This window comes from Martes martes, assembly GCF_963455335.1.
Source record: "Martes martes genome assembly, chromosome: 14".
In the NCBI taxonomy this organism is placed as follows: Eukaryota; Metazoa; Chordata; class Mammalia; order Carnivora; family Mustelidae; genus Martes; species Martes martes.
The window spans coordinates 1,837,877-1,858,649 of NC_137902.1; the positions used below are offsets into that span (position 1 = coordinate 1,837,877).

The 20,773-nt window shown below is 59.1% G+C and overlaps 1 protein-coding gene across 1 annotated transcript in view; it reads left to right on the plus strand.

Annotated features, from left to right (window-relative positions):
- Window positions 1-20,773, plus strand: part of TCERG1L (transcription elongation regulator 1 like) — a gene marked incomplete at both ends in the record, with an annotated part of 181,615 nt that overhangs the window by 116,072 nt on the left and 44,770 nt on the right. Inside the window, 3 exons of the mRNA XM_080823032.1 lie at window positions 2,507-2,598; window positions 5,932-6,020; window positions 19,490-19,644. Of these exons, the coding sequence (XP_080679158.1) occupies window positions 2,507-2,598; window positions 5,932-6,020; window positions 19,490-19,644 (336 nt within the window). The remainder of the gene's footprint in view (window positions 1-2,506; window positions 2,599-5,931; window positions 6,021-19,489; window positions 19,645-20,773) is intronic.

The window sequence follows — 20,773 nt, forward strand, 5'->3', positions numbered from 1 at the left end:
GGAGGACAGCTCACCCTCCAGGGCTCCCTGTGTGCACGGCCCCTCGAGATTCACGGGAAGTGCCGACCAATGGCTCCAGCTTGGGCTTAGGGCGGGCAGTAAACCACCATCTGCTCATTTCTAGTGACAAACAGGACCCAGGGCAGGAACCACATCGGTGGAGACCAGGGCCATCCCCAAAGAGTGGGACTCGCCCAAGTCCACCTGTTTCCGTCCCTTGGGCCTGCCTTGGGCCGGGTCTCAGCCAGTGGACTCAGTGCGTCTCTGTTCCCGGGCAGCAGGGAATGCACATCAGAGGTCATGCCTGGTGACCCAGGAGCTCCTTTGACATTGTCCTCTGTGGGCCGGGCAGGGCCGGGGCCTCCAGAACCGCTTCTCCAGTGTCTCCTGGGCACCATAGAGCACAGTGGTGGGTGGTGGGATCTAGGGGCCGTGGGCTGAAGCCAAGACAGGGATCCCTGGGGTCTGGCGTCCTGTCACCGGCCTGAGCCCCTCGGATGGGTGTAGTGGGACGGAGCGTCCTAGAGGTCCGCCCGTGATCCAGTGAAATCGCCGACACTCCTCCTATGGTTCCATGAGAAGCAGAAGGTGTTATTGTTGAGGTTGCTGGTTGGTTGGGTCCTGAGTCTTCACAACACAAAGGGTCTCCACAGAGTAAAGAAGGGGAGTGGGCAGCCCGGGAGGAAGCGTGGACACACGCGACTTGGACGTTGACGCCGGTGAATCAGGCGCCTTGAGGACACGGCGTCCCCACATGCAGCGTAAGATGCTGACAGAGTGGTCCTGGGATTTCAAACCGAAACACGCCCTCTCCTCGCGGACACTGGGTAAACCGAGTCAGGCTATTTTCCCCTCAGCTTTCCCAGCCCGTGCCTCACTTTCTGACGCGTTTTGTACCTTGAGCTGCTCCCTGCACTTGGACGTGCAGCCCCTGCTGTGGGGCTGGGGCTGCGGGTTGGCACCGCAGCCCCATGTGGAGCCCACAGAGGGCCGGGCACCCAGGCTCCTGACTGCTGCCCGTACCTGGACGGAGGGTGGGCTTTGGGGAGTAATCCCTATAGGTTCTGGAGAGGTTAGCCCCATCCCGGGGCTCTGCTTGTCCCCATGAATGGTAATAAAGTGTCACCACTGCCCTGAGGTTAGAATTTTGATGGCTCAGGTTTGGTTCGACAGTTCATTGAAAGCTTGACTGCTCCCTCCCCGGGGCTGATCTGGACATTGACCTGGATTTGCCAGGCCCGGACCCATGTCTCCTGGAGGTGGTCATGGCTGCCCTGGGGCCTGGAGGTCAGCGCCGACCCACCTCCACGCTCTGGGACCAGCTGCCCTGTTGGCTGGACCCAGCTCTGAAGCTGTGAGGGTACCAGGTGCAGACACCCACTGTGGACAGATGATGGGGTGCGATGTGGGCTCCCGGTATGTGTGGCCCCTTCCCGAAGCCTCCTTGCCAGGATACGTGGTAGGGGAATCCATGTTTGCGGCAGGCGAAGGAAGGTGGGACGGAGGGGCAGGGGCTCATTTGGCCACACGTCTGCCCTTCCCCCGCTCCGCCCGGCGAGCACAGACCTCGAGGCACCTTCCCTGTACCTGCCTTGTGTGTGTGCGTGCGTGCGTGTATGCGTGCGTGTGTGTGTGTGTGTGTGTGTGTAAAGCAGTGTCTTCCTGCCCCTTCCTGTCTTCCCCAGGGAAGGATCCGTGCTGGACAGACAGCAGCTCCCGGTCAGGCAGTCCTCTTTCCAAGGGCCCTGACCTTCAAGTCTCATCCAGACGGGATGTGTTTGTTAGGTTGGGGTGGGGTTCGATGGTTTGGGATTTTTTGCTTTAACTCTTTGTATTAGAATGCTGGTTCGTTGTGCTGTGTCTCACTGCACCTGTTTATGGCTTGCAAACGTCTGGGGGCTGTGTGGACAGTTCGGAGTAAGAGGAAACCTATCTTTCTCTGTAGGCAGAAGCTACAGTTTTGCCATTTCCCCCTCCTTTCCCAAAACAACTGCTTTTCAAAGGGCCATGTGGGTCGGCCCATGGCGAAGCCAACACCCACGTTAGTTGATAGTTGCACAGTGTTAACTGGGGGTCTGACCGGTGTGGACCCCACCCATCCCCCTGTCAGGATGGGGACCAAAGGTGGCCGGTTGTGGCCACCAGCCACCAAGGCCAAGAAAGCCTAGCTCTTCTGTCCCATGTTGGTCCTTGGCCCTTGTCAAGGAGCCTTTCCGTATGGGAACTTGGGGCTGTCCATCCAAAACCCCCATGGCCCGGTCCACCGGCTGTGGCCGGCAGCGCTGTGGCTGGTGCCCGGCTCAGAAGGTGTTGTCGGAGGAGCTCAGTGTCCTGGGAGGGGCTCAGTCACAAGACCACGGTCAAGGGCTGGGACCACACAGCCTCACTGTGGGATGCGCGGCGTGGGCTGCCACATTGTATTTTCAAGGCCACTTTCTGTCCTTGTTTAGTTTTCCAAAGGGACGTGACAAATGGGATGCTAATGACAGTTGTTTTGGTCCAACAGATAGAAGCAGAGAGCGCAGCCGAGCGCCCGGCCCCCCCGCCCTCATGCTGCACACCGAGAGGAAGAGCCCGGCCGCGCCCGGGGAAGAGAAGGTGGGTGTGCGGGCTCCGCGGGCGTTTCTCGGACGTGCAGCCGGATGAGGGGCGCTCGGAGCCGGGACTCCCCGCCCTCCACGGGTTTTCCCACCTGGCTCCGGGGGGGGGGGGGCGGGATGCTTTGTGGTTGCTCTATGACACGGAGCCAAATCCGGCAGGACAGTTCAGAGCATGGCAGAGGGGCGGGGGTCCGAGGGCTTCGGGAACAGCCGTCTGGCCTTCCCGGTGGGTCCCGTTGCGGGGCTCGCCAGGCGGGCTCCGTGTGGAGGAGCTTGGTGCTGACCCAGCTTCCCGCGTGTGCTGTCCCCACACGTCAGACAGGGCGGGGCGCCAGGCTGCGGGGACGCAGGCGCCGCCGAGGCAAGGCCAGAGCCCGCGTTTTGGATTTATTTTAGCTGTGTGTGGAGCCCCCCGGCCCACAGGCCTTTGTGTTTCCTCCTCTCATTCCAGTCAGAGGCTTCTCTTGGCCTTTCCGCCAAATGGCATTTTAAGGATTGACCATGAGTGCGTCTGGCGCGTTTACCTTCCATGAACGACCCAAGGGATTAGCTTTTATTGCTACATTTGAAAATCACAAATGGCGCTTAATTTGCTCTGATCTCGAACATCCTGGAGGCCTGCGGTCCACCTCCGAGCCTTGTTCACGTTCACTCGAAACTCCTTCCAGCGGGTCCGTCTCTGATGCGGGTGTGAACGTCCCGTTCCCGCCGACCTTCCCACCGTGCTCCTGCGGGGGACCTCCCCGGCGCCGTCCCTGGCCTTCACGCCCTCCCCGTCCTTAGCGCCAATGTCTGGGCATAAATGGGCCACACGGTGTTAGTGCACATTGAACTTCTGCTCCCGGACGTAGGATTTCTCTGTGAGAGATGAACGCCCGTGCCAGAATTCCGTATTTATTAAACAAATATCCTTCTTGGTGCCTTAACTACTTTCTTTATCCCTGGGCTCTGCGTCTCTAATTCACTTTTATCACTTCAGTGCGGAAGGGGAGTTTTATGCCATTTTTATCACCAACAGGAAATCATGAGCGGCGAGTGCCACATGAAGACCTTGGTAATTAGCGGGAGAGAATCCCAGCCTTGCCAAATTTAAATGTTCGTCCCTGCCACAAATCATGCCCCCGCCAGATCTGCGTGAGTAATTAGCTGGGGTAATCCACTGCTCAGAGGCCCTCGTTGGGTTTCCAGCATTCAATTAGCTTCATAATGAAAATCTCCCTTCGTTTTTCTAATTGGATTAGTAGTATAAACTCCGTTCTCCATGTATTTTTTTAACACCACTTTCTGCATCTTCCCTGTCATGTTCACTATTTATCCTGACCTTTTTTCCCTCACAGGAAAGAAAGACACCTTCGAGGACCCAAAAATTCTGGAAGAAATTATTCTTAAACTTAGGGATAATTATATAAATTAAAAATCGTTTATTCTGTGTCATTACCTGTGGCAGTGAATGGAGAACCACAGGCAGAGCCAGTGAAGCGCCCGGGGTGCTCACACCTGAGTGAGACAGCTCCCCACTCCCCGGTATCGCCTGTCCAGTGGGCAAGCGGTGCCCTGTCCACTCCGTCCTCAGCCGACACCCCGAGGGGTCTTTTCCGGAGGCGCGTTGTTAGCTCAGGACTCCCGTCCTTCCTCCTGGCCGGCTCTGCTCCACTGGCCACTCCCGCCTGACCACGGGGCCCTTCTGAGTCCCTGTCTCGTGGCTGGGGGGGGTTGGGGGGGTGATGGCCCCGCCGAGTGCCACGTTCCCGGCATGGGGCTGTGTTCGCCCGGGCTCTCAGACCCTCGGCGTTCTTGGAGCGTTTTGTCTGGCTCTCGTGTTTGCGGTGTTCCATAGTTGAGCATTTGCCTTTCCAGCTCGTGTGTATGCGCGGAGGCTGACGCGGTGGGTGTTGGCGGGGCTGCGCGAGGGCACGCACGGGCTTCTGTGCACGTGGCCTCCTCGCTGGCGGGCCCCACGGCAGGTGCTCGCACGGCGGCCCCGTTCTGCCTCCTGGTCCAGACCATCCAAACACATGGTTAATCACCTCCTCACCCACAGTGTCCCTTAAAGTCCTGGCTCGAGCCGTGCTGGAAAGCAAGATGGCATCCTTTCTCTTTCTTTCTTTTATTCGAGGAATCAAGAGCTTTAATGGCACCTGACATTCTCAGCCAAGAGCCCTTTCATTGCTTTGAATAACATCCTTAGTGTTTTCTCATCTCACCCGATTGTTCGAGAGAAGGAGAACCCTGTACTGTATCATTCTGAGATCGAAACTGTAGAAACAGCTGGGGAAGGAAAACACGCCCCCCCACCCCACACTGCGAGCATTTGCTGAGCTCGCTGAGATGCCCCTCCTCTCCTTAACCACTCCAGAGTGGAGGGGACACTTTCCCGACGATCCCTTCCCAGGGCCTGCCGGTCCGCCTGCGGGAACTCGGATCGGTTTTCCCTCCCTCTGGCAGAGAGCCAGCGCTCCCACCGCAGGAAGGCAGCTGCATCAGTTAATCCAAACCTTCGGTCTGCGTTCATGGCCCCCTAGTTTCTATCCTCAAGCAGCTGTCATCTCTCTGCAAACTGTGTCCATAATGAACGATGGGCAAGGGTCCTGGCCATGTTTTGTTTTGTTTACCTTTTTAATAGTAGAGAATAAATCTTCATTTTCTTCTAGGCGGTGTCGTGTTCAAACATTCCTTATTTTCTAAACAGAGATAGAGTGATTTCCAAACCAACTCTGCCTCCGCATACTGTGTCCTGCCCCCAAACGCAGTCCCCAGCTAGATGCCCAGAAGGGCAGCCAGCCTCACGCGATGCTGCGAGGAAGCAGGCTTGTGTCCTCCTGCCTTCACAGGCCTGGGAGGGGGCAGCCCCAGTGGCACCCGGGACCCCTCGCTGCATCAGGGTCCCTGCCACAGTGCACGGGTTCGGATCCCCTGGACCCCAGCTTCTGAGTCAGCCCATTTCTGGAACTGAATCCCACGTGATTTTTTTTTTTAAACCCCCACGAGATGTGAAGACATCCAGAAGCATTCTCTTGGCCGCTGCCGCCCATCTCCGTGTCTGCAAAAGCAGATAGTTTAGCCAATTTAGGGTAATTAGGGAGATGCCTTTGTCCGAGTTCCTCGGCACGGTCTGTTGTGCCTTAAATTCCGTATTCTCAGCATAATTGCCCAGTCCCATTTGCTTTGCCGAACCGAGCAGGTCATTATCGAGTGGGTATGTAGGCAGGTCTGTCTGCAGGAGCCTTGTTACTCTTGCCTGGGCTGCCTAATTGAAGATGAGTGTTTAAATTAAAAAACAAAAAAACAAAACCAGAAAAAAGCAGCATTGTCTTTCTCTTTCTGTTGAAAGGAGCCACCATCGATACTAGTCGCCAGAGAGGACGGTGCAGCCGAAGGAAACAGACCCGTGGCCTCCACGCCGGTGCCTGGCTCCCCCTGGTAAGATGCCCCGAGACCTGAGAGCAAGGACAGGTAGCCTCGTCCACACCCGGTGCCTGCTTGCTGGCACCACGGAGACAATGTACGTTCCTTCGGGGATAATGCTTTAAAAAATTAGTTTGCAGCTCATGGCAGCTCCAGCTCCGCACCGTTGTGACTTGTGCAGAAAGAAAATAACATTTAAGTGATACGTTACCCCGCTCCATACGCTTGCGAATCTGTATCCAGATAATAAGCTGTTGCATATATATCAGTGAAAGATGGTGTCTGAAGAAAACGCAGCACGCATTAGGCTTCAAAGGGCTTTTCTTCCCTCTCCTCTAAGAACATGGTAACTGAATGGCTGTTAATTAAAGATGTGTCTGGCTCTCTCCAGCTGCCCTGGGAGGATTCCTGATCTTTGAGTACGCCGTGCTCGAAAGACCCTCCACGAGGGAGCCACTGTCTTTGGTTTTTAAGAATGTCCTTTTATAATGGAATAATTTGGAAGCAGAATAAAAAGGTTATTATAATAAAAATTAGTTCTGAAACCTGAAGACGAAAGGGTAGGACAGAGCTGGAAGGAAGAGCTAATTCGGACAACAGAGACCGCACCTTGGCGTCTGCGTCAGGTGCGTCTTCGTAGGAACCCGGTGGGAGATCAGCCTCACACGGTGTCCCTGGTGACCCGCGATGCGGGAAAAGCACGCTGGGCATCTGCCGGGCCCTGTGGCTCTGCCCTGAGCACCTGCTTATTGTGCTAAGTCATGTTCTTCGCTGGCGAGACTGGGCATGTGCTCCTTCCCCACGCGGCCAGCCCTGGCGCACACTCCCCCCCCAGCCACGCTCTGTCTTCAGCTGAACTCGCTGTTGGCGCAGGCCCTTCTTTGGCTAACAGTTCACACCCAGCTCTCCGGTCGTCCCAACACTTAGGGAGTGTCCTACAATTCAGTTGTGACACCGACGCAAAGTGGTGCAGACCCAGGAGCTAAGGGCTCCGTCCCTCAGTGGTGCCCTCACTTCAGACCTGAATGCAAATGGGGTGCGGGGCGACCTGCACACTGGCCTGGATGACCCCCAATGCGGGGCTTCCTACAGCTCCCCTTGGGTGTGAGGATTTGCTGGGACGACTCACAGAGCTTAGGGGAAGGGTTTCCTCGTGGTTACGGTTTTACTAGGAAGGATCCGGCTCGATGGAGGAGACCAGCGCTTGAGCCGCGTGGGGAGGTCCGCGACCTTCTGTGTCCCCGAGAGCAGCACCCCCGGACACGGGTGCTCACGAGCCCCGGTATTTATGCACGTGGCATCACAAAGGCTCGGCTCCTTGGTCCACTAGGCAAAGGGAGTGAAGACCACAAGCGCATTCCGTGACGCCGCGAACACTGCCCGGTCTTCCGCAACCAGACTCCCCGGCGTGTGTCTAGGGTAGGCACACTTTCCATGTCCCGTTTAGGGGGCGGGGCAAATGCAGCACAGGGGAGTGGGGCTTGGAGGATTATGATTCGGCTGAAAACATGACCTTGAGCAGTGAAGGTTTCTAACTGTGAAGCCACAGCATTCCTTACTCTGCAATACCACGTGAGGACACAGAAGGCTAAGCGCATCGGAGAAGTCCTGCGGTCCCTCCTGTCGCTCCCTGCAGCGTGGGGCCTTTGTCTCTAAACTGTGAGTCAGCCTGTGCCCTTCCTGGGCCTCCCGGGCTGGCGGCAGCCTGAAGCCCGGCGTCCTCTCGCCGACTCCCCAACGGGATGGGGACGGCGGCCCCGGGCAGGCCGGCTGGGCGCAGCACGGTTGCGGTTCTGCAGGACTCCACAGGCCCGCAGGTGCGCAGACGGCTTCCAGGACCCGAGGAGGTGCTTTCCGGGTGGGAGTCAGGTGTGCTGGCTGGAACCCGCCTGTCCCTTCCCTGAGGCTACAGAGAGGCTGCCCGGGCCCGCCCTCTGTTCCTCCGTCCGTGCTTTTCCGACCCGGCGCCCTTGAAGGAGAGCGTTCTGGCCTTGTTGAGCGGCTGTTCGGTTAAGGGCCGGAGTGTTGACAGACGCCCTCCCCCAACACCTTCGAGCCTGGGTCTGCAGGTCCCCTGAATGCGGCGGAGGGACCTTCGACCTCGCAGGGGAGCGGCCCCCACTCCCTTGTTCTGCAGCTGGGAGGCGGCTTCAGGTGCAGCGTGCTCTGACATCCTCGTCGGCGTCGGCGTCGCACGCGTGGGAGCCTGGCCCCAGCGCTCTGCACGGACACCCCAGTCTGCCGCCGGAAAGGGGCCCTGCCTGGGGCGCCGTGCCTGCTTCTGGTGCGTAAACCAGTCCCGACAGGCTTGTTGTGCGGGTTTGCTCTGGGTGGCCTTTCTTCCGGTCCATTGGTTCTCAGGAAGTCGGAGGGCAGAGGGACCCACGGCAGGTGCAGGGCCGTGGCTCTGTCCCCGTCCCCCTCACCAGCCACCCGTGCATCGGGGCGTCTGAATCGGCCCATGGCATGCTGACGCCTCCGTCATCCAGACGGCGACTCTTCCAGGAACACGCCTGTGCCTCTCGTTCAGAGGGCTTGATGGTGAGGTGTTCCACGCGGAGGCGGGGTGGGGGACGGAGGGATGTGACTGGGTCCCTTGGAGGTGAGCAGGGAATGCAGGCATGTCCGCAGGTGTGACCGGGTGACCCTGGGGTGGGCGCCACCTCCCAGGAGCTCTGTGTTTTCACTGAGTGTCTCTACATGTCACCGTCCGACGCCAGGGCCCCCCGCTCAGGTCTGGGGGAATCGGGTCCTTGCTCTCCCTGTCCACGGTGGCCCCGTCGGTCAGTCAGGCCCCGTTCCTGTCCCCAGGAGCAGATCCTCCTCCAGAGGGAAGGGTGAGGGCTCAGGCCAAGAGCCAGGAGCGAGACATCACCTGTGAACCTGAGCCTTGACCTCAGACCAACATTCTCCAGAGAAAACTTGAGATTTCTAGAAGATTCTAGAGGTTTCAGGATAGGTGGGGCAGGCCACATAGGCCGGGGAAGAACCACTCTTGACCATCACAGAGCTCCGTGGGGGCAGCTGGCATCACGTAAGGAAGTAAGAGGTTTTGGAATCTACTCGAACATGTAAAATGGAAAAAAATGGAAATCAAAACATTCTTTTTTTTTTTTAAAGATTTTATTTATTCATTTGAGACAGAGAGAGGGAGAAAGAGGGCATGAACGGGGGGGGGGGGTCAGAGGGAGAAGCAGGCTCCTCGTTGAGCAGGGAGCCTGATGTGGGGCTCAGTCCCAGGACCCGGATGCTTCACGGGCTGAGCCAGTCAGGCGCCCCTAAAATGGAAATCCAAATATTCTTACTCTGCTAACGTTTTCACTGTGCTCACATTTTTACCAAATTGGAGCTGAGCCGTTGAATGTGTGGGAGGATGGCAGGGTCAGCTAAGACCCAAAATCACTCTAACGTAGTGGGAAAGGAGAAACTTGCTGTGAAAGGTTGGAAGCTCTGCTCCTTGGGGATCCCAGCGAAAGCCCCGGGGCGCGTGGGCATAATTCACTGCTTTGCGGGCGAGAGCGGGGAAGGCGGTCCTGCTCGTGGTTCCGTGGGAGGCCGGTGAGTGTGAGTGGAGCGCCGCAAACGAGCGGCCGAGACACACGGCCCGACGTACAGCCTTCTTCAAAGTACCAGCGTCGCACGAAGACCTTTAGAGATGCCAGGCCAGTGCCGGGACACCCGGGAGGACACGGGGGAGGAGCCGACTCTCATTCTTCCCACCTGTGCCAGCCGAACCACAGACATGGCTTCGGAGCCCGAAACGGTGTCTTCAGCCGGTCTGTGACTCAGAAGCTCGCGGAGCCCAGTGCCACCCGGAGGGCCTCAGGATGCCATCATCTGATACATGAAATTCTCAGGAGAAACAAGAAAATGAAGACTATGGAGGAACTTTCATAGAAAGTGACGTCCTACCTGCCTCAACCTGGAAGAAGAAGCCGGAGGGAGAGACGTGATGTCCTCCGAGCCCGTCTTCCGGGTCTGCTCCTGTCTTCCGTGTGGTCGTTCCGGAGTAGCACTGTCCGGTCTCTTACGGATCTCTGTGTATCCATTTCTCGGGCTCACCTTCCTCCTTCTTTATAATTTGGCTTTTGACCCACAGGCCATTCGGGGACAACTCAGCCACTCTCTTATTGGAGGGTCATGAAAATGTTCTCCTTGGAACCGTTGAAGACACGAAAAAAACTGAAAACTGTTAATGTGTGAAGTTCATGAGCTTTGGCTCAATTGACAATCAATGCTGGTGCCAATCAATAACATTTTACAATTCTTTACAAGACTATGGATTTATAAGTAATTCTCTATTTTTGCAAAATTTTAAAAAATGAACATTGTTTTGAAATAAGACCATTTTCCAAGAAGTCAAGATTAACATAGCAAGTTTTATGTCTGTGATGCCTTCATAGCAAACCCCAGACTCATTTTCCCAGCAGCTTAGAAGGAGATGAGGGTGTGCTCGGGACCGACCAGAGCTGGAGGCACCAGCAGGAAGCTGACCCCGCCAGCCAGCGGGTGCCACCTCCCAGCGAGGCCCACTCGTGCAGCTGCCGTGAGGAAGGCCTTTGGCGAGAGTGCGTGGGACGCTGCCCAAGCGGCTATGGTTGGCATGGGAGTCCCAGTGTGGCCACGGAGAAGCTGGCGGCGGGTATAGCCTTCTGCCTGGGAGCGGGAGGGCCTCCTCTGGACAGGAGCCTACAGGCACAACACCCGGGTGCACACCCCGCTCCCCCCGACTTTGTGATGACAGCACGCTTCTCATTCTGACTTTATTCGCTATCTTAGCCCCGACTGACGGCATCTTTTTATTCAGTCGTAACTACCCATCCGCTGAGTGTGATGTTTTAACAGCAGGTTCTCTGGGTTTTTCTAAATCTTGGTAGTGCACCCATTTGGCTTGTTCTTGGGTGAAGTTGGTAGAACTTCCCCAGAAAGGAAATTCCCCAGAGCGTCGTCGATGTGGATGACGTTTGACGAGAACAAGGTTATCAGAAAGCGCCGTGATGAGGATGCTGGGCTGCCCCCCGAGGAACACGCACTCTCCTGGCGTGAGGTCATGGAGGCAGAGCCCGGGGTCTGCAGCCATCCCTGCCTTGCGCACTCACCGCTGAAGGGAAGCCTAATGTCCCTGTGTTCCCTTAGCATCATCGAGTCTCTCATTCTGTGAAGGAAGGGACGGGGGACATGTGACGTTGGGGAGGGGATTCCGATGTTGAGTGAAATGTCAGCCCAGCTTGGGGAAGGCCGACGAGGGGTGCCTGAGAAGGAGGCCATTTCCACCCACAGTGAGCTCCCGGGCGAGCAGCCCCTGGGACGGGGCGTGGAAGTGTTGTCCCCGCGCTGCTCCCCGCTCACTCGCAGGAATCCCCGGGCCTCGCCTTCATGCCGAGGCGGTGATGGGGTGTGAGGAGCTGCTGCGGGCCCCTGGCCTGCGTCCTGCGATGGGGAAGGGACACGACAGCCAGGACCTGGTGCAGGGAGCAGGCTCTGTGTCGCCGACACCGTGACTCCCCAGAAAGGCAGAGTGTCCCGAAGCCCAGAGCCACGGTCCAGATGGGGCCGTCGGGACCTTTGCTCTGTGAAGACGACGCGTGGCGGTCCTGGGCCTCATTCCGCTGTTGGGAACAGGCCTCCTGAGGTCCACGTCTCCTCTCCGAGTGGCTGGACAGACAGCCAGCCGGGACTCCGATGGGAGCCCAGCTCTGCACGCGGCTGCAGGGTGCCTTCCTGCTGCTTCTTTGAAAATGGGAAAGAAATGGGCGCGCAGGACCCAAAAGCGGAGGGAGAGACGCTATCCGGAGTTCGGACAGAGTGTTACGGTGACTGTTCAGAGCAGGGACAGGCGCGCACACGGCTCATGGACCCTCATCAGCCAAAACACCCTTCCCGGGCGCTGCAGGGAGGACACAGCCGGGAAGCCGCCACCGGCCTTCCCCATCGCTCTGTCCTCTCATCCCCCGAGCAGCCTTCCCTCCGGGGGAGGAGCGGGGGCCCCTTTCTCCCAGCAACACTGGATGCCGGGTGCCGAGCTGCCCCCGTCGGTTGTCCAGGCCGTGCGCCCTCACGACCTCTGCCCCGGGTGGCACCCACACGTCCAGCGTCCGGACAATCTTTTGTCTGGAATGACACTGTGAGGACACCAGCCTGACCAGTCTTCCTGGGGTATGGCAAACACACCGCGTCCGGGCGCTGATTGGACATGAGTGTGTCCCCTCGATGACAAGTCATGGCTGTGGGCAGTTGTGGCCTCGTCCGGAGGAGCAGACGTCACCTGGACGTCCGTGCGCTCTTCCCTGAACCAGCGCCGGCGGGGTGGGCGCTGCAGCCCAGGGTGGCGGGGTGGAGAGCGGGCCGAGGAGGGCAGACCGCAGCTCCTCCTGGGTCCCCTGGGCTCTCAGGACTCCACGCACGACCTCACGTCCGCCACCCCCCGCTGCGGGTCTTCCCGCACCGAGCCTTCTGCGGCACCAGCTGGCTGTCCTCCAGGTTAACTCGGTTGGACCCTGTCTGCCCGGAGACGGCTCAGACCCCGCACGCAGGTCAGGGGCTCGGTCCCCGAGACCGCCCGCTCCCCACTGCGGACCCCAGTGTCCAGTCCAGGCTGTCCCCTCTGCTGGTGTTGACTGGCTGCGCATCAGAGATCCCCACAACCGCTCCTCCGGCCGGATTAATTCGCTAGAGTGGCTCGTGGAACTCGGGAAACTCTGTATGCACTGGATTTCCAGTTCGTTGTGGAAGGGAGCCACCCGGGAACGGCCGGCGGAGGAAGTGCAGGGGCGAGGTGTGTCGGGGGGTGAGGAGCTTCCACGTCCTCTCCCGGGGCCCCCCCGCCAGCTCCATGGGGTCACCAACAAAGAAGGCCTCTGGTCCCCCTGCTTTTGGGTTTTCGTGGAGGCTTCACCATGTAGGCGTGATTGACTGAGTCGTTGGCCGTTGGTGACCCCCTTCCGTCCCAAGAGGTGCGAGGGTGGGGGGTCGAGCGTTCCAACCCTCTAGTCACAGGGCGGGTTCTCCTGGCCACCTGCCCCCATCCCTGTGGGCTGTCCCCAAGTCACCTCTTTGGCATAAAGGGCTTGTGATGAGAGTGAGACCCACGTCTCTGCTGTCGTGTCTTAGGCGATCCCGAGGGTCTTAGGAGCGCTGTGCCAGAAACAGTGACAAGACCAAATACGCATTTCTTACTGCAGATCACACTATCACAGGAGGGAAGGCGGGAGGGAGGTTTTTACCTTCTCCTCCGTAACTCTGTGCCCCCTTACCCAGCCCGCCCCGTGCATCAGCCGGAGCTCCTGCGCGCTGCTGGGCCAGCCCTTCCTGAGCAGGGGAGGGGTGAGGACAGGGAGGGAAGAGCAAAGGGCACCCAGACCCTGCTTTTCTGTCCGGGGCCGTAAGCCCTAAGGGGAGGCCCAGGGGACGTCAGGCTCTGTCCCCTCAGGACAGTCCTCCTGGGTCAGGCAGGTGGGGGGAGCAAATCAGGTGGAGAGAGGGAAGGACCCAGTGGGAATCTTTGGACACTCCTAGAGCTACAATGTGGCCCTGGGGGTCTGCTGTCCTCAGGTGTCCCTGGGACCCCTGGCGCGTCCCGTAGCGGCCAGGGCAGCCTCACTGGACAGGATCCAGATCCCTATCTGTGAGGGCTGCTGAGGGGTGGATGTTCTGTCCCAGCCTTGAATAACTGTGATGTGCTAATGACATCCTCTGGGACACGGGGACAGTTAAAGAGAAGAGGGAATATGGCAGCTCTCCAGATATTGTGTAGCGTGATTAAAGAAGGCAAACGTATACATAGTACTTAAAATGATACATAAAATTAATTTTGCATGTTACAGCTGGCCCCATCTAGTTGAAACCAACCGTAACAAGTGGATGGGCGGACTTCTCCTGGGGGACACGCTATTTACCCGGCCACCAGCTCTGTGCTTCCAGTCCACCCGTGTCCCCATGGCACTGGAACTGGGTTCTTTGTAGCCTGGATGGAAACGTGTGCCATGTTAATTGTCCTCGCTCGGCTTTCTCCCCGGTAATACTCCCCTCCTAAGTGCCTAATTAGGTCCTTGCGTCCCCTCTCCGGAGCTGGGGGGGGGGGATTCCTGCCTACACTGTTGGGTTTGGGTGCTGGCCCTTCTGGTGATCCGGATGCGGGAGGGGTGTCCCTGGACTCAGCTCCGGGAGATTACGGAGCCAGCGTGTCCCCAAAACAGCCGACTGACCCAGGATCTGCGGAGAATTGTGCCAAATGTGTCCCCGGTGTGAGGCTCTTCCTAGAGTTAACAGCAGCGCGTGGGGCCGGGGGCAGGGTCCCTCGGGAAGTTAGTGGTAGAATGAACCGCGTGCACCCGGGAGAGAAGATCTGGGCCTTGCCGTGGGGTGGCGTGTTTCCGAGCGTGGGGGCCTCGGGTTTCACTGGGGACAGGGCAGGTGGCAGGAGGGAGGACCGGGCTCAGCAGGCTGGCAGCCCTCAGCTGCGGCGCCTGGTGCTCAAGAGAGTGGACTTCCCCTGGCTGCTCGGGTCTGTGCTGATGTGATGCCTGGTTTTCTTTGGAAACCAAGACCCTGGGAGGAATTCGAGTGGGTCGCACAGGCCCTGCAGGAGGTCGGTCCCACAGGGGCCTCCCCCGTCTCCGCCTCTCCACTAGAGGAGGCCAGGAACCTGGGGTCCCTCTCACACCAGTCAGCCTGGCCCTGGGGGCTGCTTCAGCACAGACCCTATTTCCCTGCTGGCCGGACCCACCTGCCAGACCCTTCCATCGAGGCCTCCTGTCCAGACCCCTGCTTGTACCCAGCTGCTGGGCCTTCTAGTCCAGATCCGGGTGCCCGAGCCTGTCTGCCCAGACCCACCTGGCTATTAGTCACCTGTCCAGACTTACTGCCCCAATTCACCCGTGAGCCTCACCCACCCGGGCCCACGTGCCCAGACCCACTGGCCTCCCTTGAGCACAGTGTCAGGTCAACACGAGATTGCTTCGTGGCCGCCGAGGGCCGGAGTTGAAACGCTCTTGAGCCCCCGGCCGCTGCATGACAGGATGCGGCCTGCCCAACCCGGGAGTAGTGGGTACCTCCCCTCGTCTTCAGCTTCCGATTCTCAAGTGCCCTCCCCTCTGCTGACCAGAACTTTCTCAGGACCCAGAACCCTGCCTGGGTCTTAGGGAGACAAGCGACTCACAGTCGACCGCCTAGGAGGCCAGCGGCTCCGTGGTAGGACAGCCTCCCAGAGCCAGGTGGGAGGGCGTGGAGGTGGTCTGAGGCTGGGCCCCTTCATGGACCTTGGTCAAGAGCCAGCTCTGCTCTCTCCCCATGCCCACAGCCAGACAGCACTCCAAGCCACTGGACACCTGCATTTCCATGGCCCAGCCGCTTGTGGGATGAACGGGCGTGTCCCAGGACCGTGTCATGTCCACAGAGCCTGGTTAACCACTCCCTTCCCAAAAAACATCTCACATTGTTGGCTGCGTCCTTGAGTGACCGTAGGGATGGCTGTGCTGTGTTTGGTGGGATCAGGTCTCGGTTTTGAAAACCCAGAGAGCAGGTCTTCTAGGGAAGAGGGAGGCGGTGGGGGCACGTGGAGGCAGGTGTCCCTGGTACAGGCACAGCTGCTGTCTCACCTGTTGGAAAGCCTCCTGGAACACTTCGTCCTTCCTCCCCTTTGGGGTTTGTCCTGCTCCGTGTCCCAGAGGGCGCAGCAGGAGTGATGTGGAAGCCTGTGTGTTATGAAGGAGGGATTTCTAGGCAGAGGGGAGCAGGAAAGCGGACAGGGCAGCTGCGGCCAAGACCGGGGGCCCTGGACCATGGATTGCACCCACCCCTGCACCCCTAGTCAGGCAGTTAGGAGCTGCAGACAGTCCCAGCGGAGGCGCAGCCTCAGGGAGGGGTCGGGACGGGCTGAGCACATTACCTAAGGACGCGCGGCCGTGAGCCCCGGGCCGCCGAGCGCGGGAGCCAGGCTTGGGTGCACCTGCCTGTGAGGGGAGGGGCGGCAGCAGGCCCATGACTGGGGGTCTGGCCCCAAACTGGGAAACGAAGAGGAAAGAACAGAAAGTGGAATAAAGTCTGGGAGGGATTCAGGAAACCATCTGGGACTAGACCCTCATCCATCAGCCTTTTTTTTTTTTTTTTAATTTATTTATTTGTTAGAGAGAGAGAGCGAGCGAGCACAGGCAGACAGAGTGGCAGGCAGAGGCAGAGGGAGAAGCAGGCTCCCCGCCGAGCAAGGAGCCCGATGTGGGACTCAATCCCAGGACACTGGGATCATGACCTGAGCCGAAGGCAGCCGCTTAACCAACTGAGCCACCCAGGCGTCCCTATCCATCAGCCTTTTAAAAATGAGGATGGCAAGACCATGACGCCGCAGGCTGGGGTGGTATAGGCACAAGGACCCAGCCTCACTGGAGGGCAGGTCTCTGCGCCCCTGGACTCCCAGCTGAGTGCTCTCTCCCTCGAGGGCTCTAGAGGAGGGAGCAGGTCAGTCAGTGCTGGGGGTGGGGCTCTGGGGCTTCTGGGGAGCGGTGAGGGGGACATGGTGCCCGGCCGCCAGGGGCCGTGGTGCCCATGAGGTCTGGCTGCAGCAGGTTTGGCGGAAGTCGTTTTCTGCCCCATGAGGTGAGGTTGGGGCTCCTGGGCAGACGCTGTGGTGAGGGGCCGACAGGAATGCAAGGAGCCAGAGTTGCTCTGGAATATTCCGCTCAGGCCAAGTGCCGTCAGACACCACGGAAGAGTCTGCCACCGGCAGCTTCGGACCTGCAGTTGGAGAAGCTCCCGCAGCCGCATGTGGGGCCTCGTGGGCCGTCGTGGGCACCAGGAGCATGAGTGCCCACAGGGCAGCGTCAGGAGGGGCTCGGCGCCTGCTGTCACCCCCCCCCCGCCCCCCCGCCGCGCTGCTTGCCCCTGACCCGGCAGGAACCACGGTCCTGAGAAACCGGGTGCTGATGAGCGCGGGAAAACCATCCCCTCCAGGCCCCCGAGCGCGCGGGCTGGGCCAGCGGGGTGCCCCGACAAGGGCTGCGTGCTGCCGGGAGCACAGCCCCCAGACAAGCCAGGCGCCCTCCCTCCCTGGAGCTGCGTCTGAGTGGGGAGGAGCCGTGGTGCTCGGACAGGGCTTGTGGTCCCTGCCAGCCCAGAATCCCATCTGGAGAACTCGGCCATGGCCAAACTTGGGTAATTTACGGTGCAACGTAATTACCTTCAGCTTAAACTCAATAAAAACTTCCTGTGCCGATGAGTAGCTCACGACAACACTCGTAGCTCCTTCTGGCCTGCAGAGGCGAAGCAGGGCCCACCCAGGCACAGTAGGGCAGGGACGGGATCCGAAGTCCTGCTCCCGGTCGCCAGGCCTCCCCTCGACTTCCAGCCCCAGCACGGACTTGGGCAAAAACCCCTGTGGGCCCAAGAGCCCCCTGCGTCTCAGAAACACGGGGGCCCGGCGACTTGCCTCCAAGTCCCCGTAACGGGGGTGGGGGGGGTAGAATAATGCACATTTCCATCCCAATCCGTCCTACACACAGGATGGAACTGAGGCCACCTGGATGAGGGGAAGCTCCCAAGGTCGCCTGAAGGTCAAGAACAGGCCTGGAGCTGCCGGAGACGTCGGCCCGAGGGCGGCCACCGTCTTCTGCCTTCAGTGTCTCGGCCAACGGTGGCCAGTGCGTGTGGGCCCGTTGCTTGGGGTTTGGGTGACTTCTGGCTGGAGGCGGGTCCCGATGCTGGTGCCCAGGACAGAGAGAGGCCACAGTCTGCCGCAAACCCAGAAGGTTCAACTCCACAAATTTAGCATCTCATAATTCTGGAGGTCAGAAATCCCAGGTCTCACGGGACTCAAATCCAGGTGTGGGTGGGGCCGTTTGCTCCTGGAGGTCCGGGGAAGACCCTGTCCCTTGCCGATTCCAGCTTCTGGGGCCTCTTGTCTTCCTTAGCCCGTCCTCCGTCCCGGAGACCCACAGCGTGGGGTCCTCCCTCCCCCTACCCCAGCCGCCTGTGTGTCTGACCTCTGCTTCCGTGACCTCTCCTCCTCTGACTCGCGCCCACCTGCCTCCCTCTTTCACCCGGACAATCCGGGATCATTTCCGGTCTCAGGACAGTACTTATCACAGCTGCCAAGCCGCCCTCGCTGTGGGAGATCACACCTTCCCAGTTCCAGGGATTAAGACGTGGACGTTTTAGGGAGCCTCATTCTGCCTACCACACCCGCGACCCTGGCCCAGCCGGCGTACAGATCCGTCAGACCATCTCAGCACCCCTCTGGGAAGGAGCCTGGTCTGTTCAGAATCCCAGAACGCGGGGTTCAGCCCCCAAGCCCTCTGCACGGCCCATGGGAAGTGTCTGGCTGGGCAAGGAGGCAGATCCAGGTTAGAGGGTGTCCTCTGTGCAGAGCGGAGTGTCCGGTGCCGGCAGCGCACAGCGCACGGCTGCGTGCGGCTGGCTGGGCACGGCAGCAGCCGGTCACCAGGGAGGAAGGCAGGGCCTAGAGGCGGCTCCTCATCGGTCAGAGGTCCCCAGTTAGAGGAAAACCAAGAGCCACAGGTTCTCAGCACATGTGGGCTTTCCTGCGCAGTCCCAACGCTTCTGGGATCCGGGAACCCTGGCCTGCGGGGCTCTGGGAGGCGGCTGGGGGAAGCTGGGGCCCAGGGCAGGGGAGGACTCGCCCAAGGAGAAACGTCCAGGAGCCCAGACCAGAAGCGGGCCTTGCTGCCAGCATCTCTGCCCCACCCCGACCCACCCTCGGGACAGAAGCTGGGCCGGGGAGGCCTTGCACAGCCGCGTTCTTTGGGCCACTGCTGGACCCGGGTTCCTGTGCACAGAGCCTTACAGACCCACTCACACCCATTAGGGACAGATCCCAGCCTTTCTTTGTTTTGTTTTTCTTCACTTCTTTTTAATCTTTCCCCCTCTCTGATGCCCTTCTCAGAGATGGGGTCTTCCAATGGCCTGCGACTCCGTTTGGAGATTTCAGAGTCCTAGTTATGAAAACACAAAGCTTAATTCTTTGTTCTTCTAGAAACAAACTGGAGAATGTGGGCAGAGCTGCTAAACACAGTGGCCCGTTTAATGTCTCGGATATAGGAGAGTAGGAAGTGCCGATGTCTCCAAGTCCCGGGAATCAGGAATGTGTACCGGGAAGTCCCTCCAAATAACGTGGTCCCCTGTGGGTAGCCAGAGGTCCCCAGAGCGCAGGGTCACACGGAGGCAGCTGGTGTGCCAGGACGAGCTTGGACCCCCAGGGCCCGCATCGAGCTGCCCGCTTTGCTCAGCTCTGCTGTCCTTAGCCCGTAGAAGGACAGTCAAGAGAATATTTACCCGTTAACTGAATGGGAAAGAGGAGAAGCTCTGTGAAGTCCCCCAGAAAGCCAGACACAGCCATTATGACTTAGATGGGACAGAAGTGCCTTTGCCAAGGTGAGGATTTTGGGCCCCAGGGGTTTCTGGGTCGGGTCGCACGCCGCTGATTTCTGAACTCGATGTCTTCGCGGGGAACTGAGGCGAATTTTCCGCTCAAACAGGTGCGTGGTCTGGACGGGCGACGACCGGGTTTTCTTCTTCAACCCGACGATGCAGCTGTCCGTGTGGGAGAAGCCCCTGGACCTGAAGAACCGCGGGGACCTCAACAGGATCATCGAGGACCCGCCCCACAAGCGCAAGCTGGAGGCGCCCGCACGTAATGAGCAGCGGGGCCGCGGGCGACCGTCCCCGCGCTCGGGCCGCGGATCCCTCACCCTCGGGCCGGGACGCGGGGGGTTGCCTGGCTGGGCCGGAAGCCGATTTCTAAAGCGCTGTGTTCGCTCCTTGAGAATGTAGTCGCTGAGGTTTTGTGGCCCTTTCTGCCGGAGACATTTTCTTCCTGGGTGGTTGGGGCTTTCTGTCCGCGTTTCGTAAAGCCCTTAACTCAGAGGAGGCTTTCTCCGTCCTCGGCTTCCTGCAGCCCCCCCCGCCCCGCCCGGTCATTAGCCGGCGTTTACTTTTTATTCCAAATGGTTCGTGAACTCCACTTGGGAGCCCACATGCGCAGACAGGAGCGCATTTCCTTCTCCTCACACTTTCCCGTGGGATCCGTCCCCTGTTGATTCCGAGGGCGCTTGACTTCCCGGGAAGGCGGGTGGTGGGGGGGGTGCGTTCCCGCCCAAGGGGACGGGCACCTGGCGGAGAGGTCGCCGTGTCTGCAAACAACCCTGGCAATCCCGCTTCCCCGGAGTCGGAGAGCGGTTAGCGTCTCCGGCAAGGGTCCTTTCCGATCCGATGTGATGTATTTTTTATTAGCTGCGGAGTTGGGAAAGCCCTTCCCCCAGGCACGCGGGTTGAACAAGCGTTGACTTGGCCGTGGACACTCAGAGTCAGGAGCGCCCTCCCGCCCGAGAGGCACACACGCAACCGAGAGGCCGGGAAACTGGATCTTGACCCCTTGAAAGAGGGTTTTGTTTTATTTTTATGGGGTGTTTTATTGAGTTTGCAATGATGTCTTTTATTCTCATGATAGAGAGCCAACGCACGACAATATCTGCCCACGGTTTTAGTCAAAGGCAGAGACATTTAACTGGAACTTTAGAAAACAGTGTTTGAAAAGTTTTCTAAACATTTTTAACCATGCCAGGAGCCTGGAAAACGGTGCTCTTCAACGCGGGGTAGTGTGTTGGGATTAGGGGAGGCAGGTTTCATCGGCTCTTTTCACGTAAGATGAGGAGAACGTTCTCCAGTGAGCCCAGGGCAGCCCCCGCTGGGACAGGAGGTGTCTTAGGTGCATATGTAATTGCATCTGTGGAAACGGAGCTACACGCAGGGACAGGAAGTGT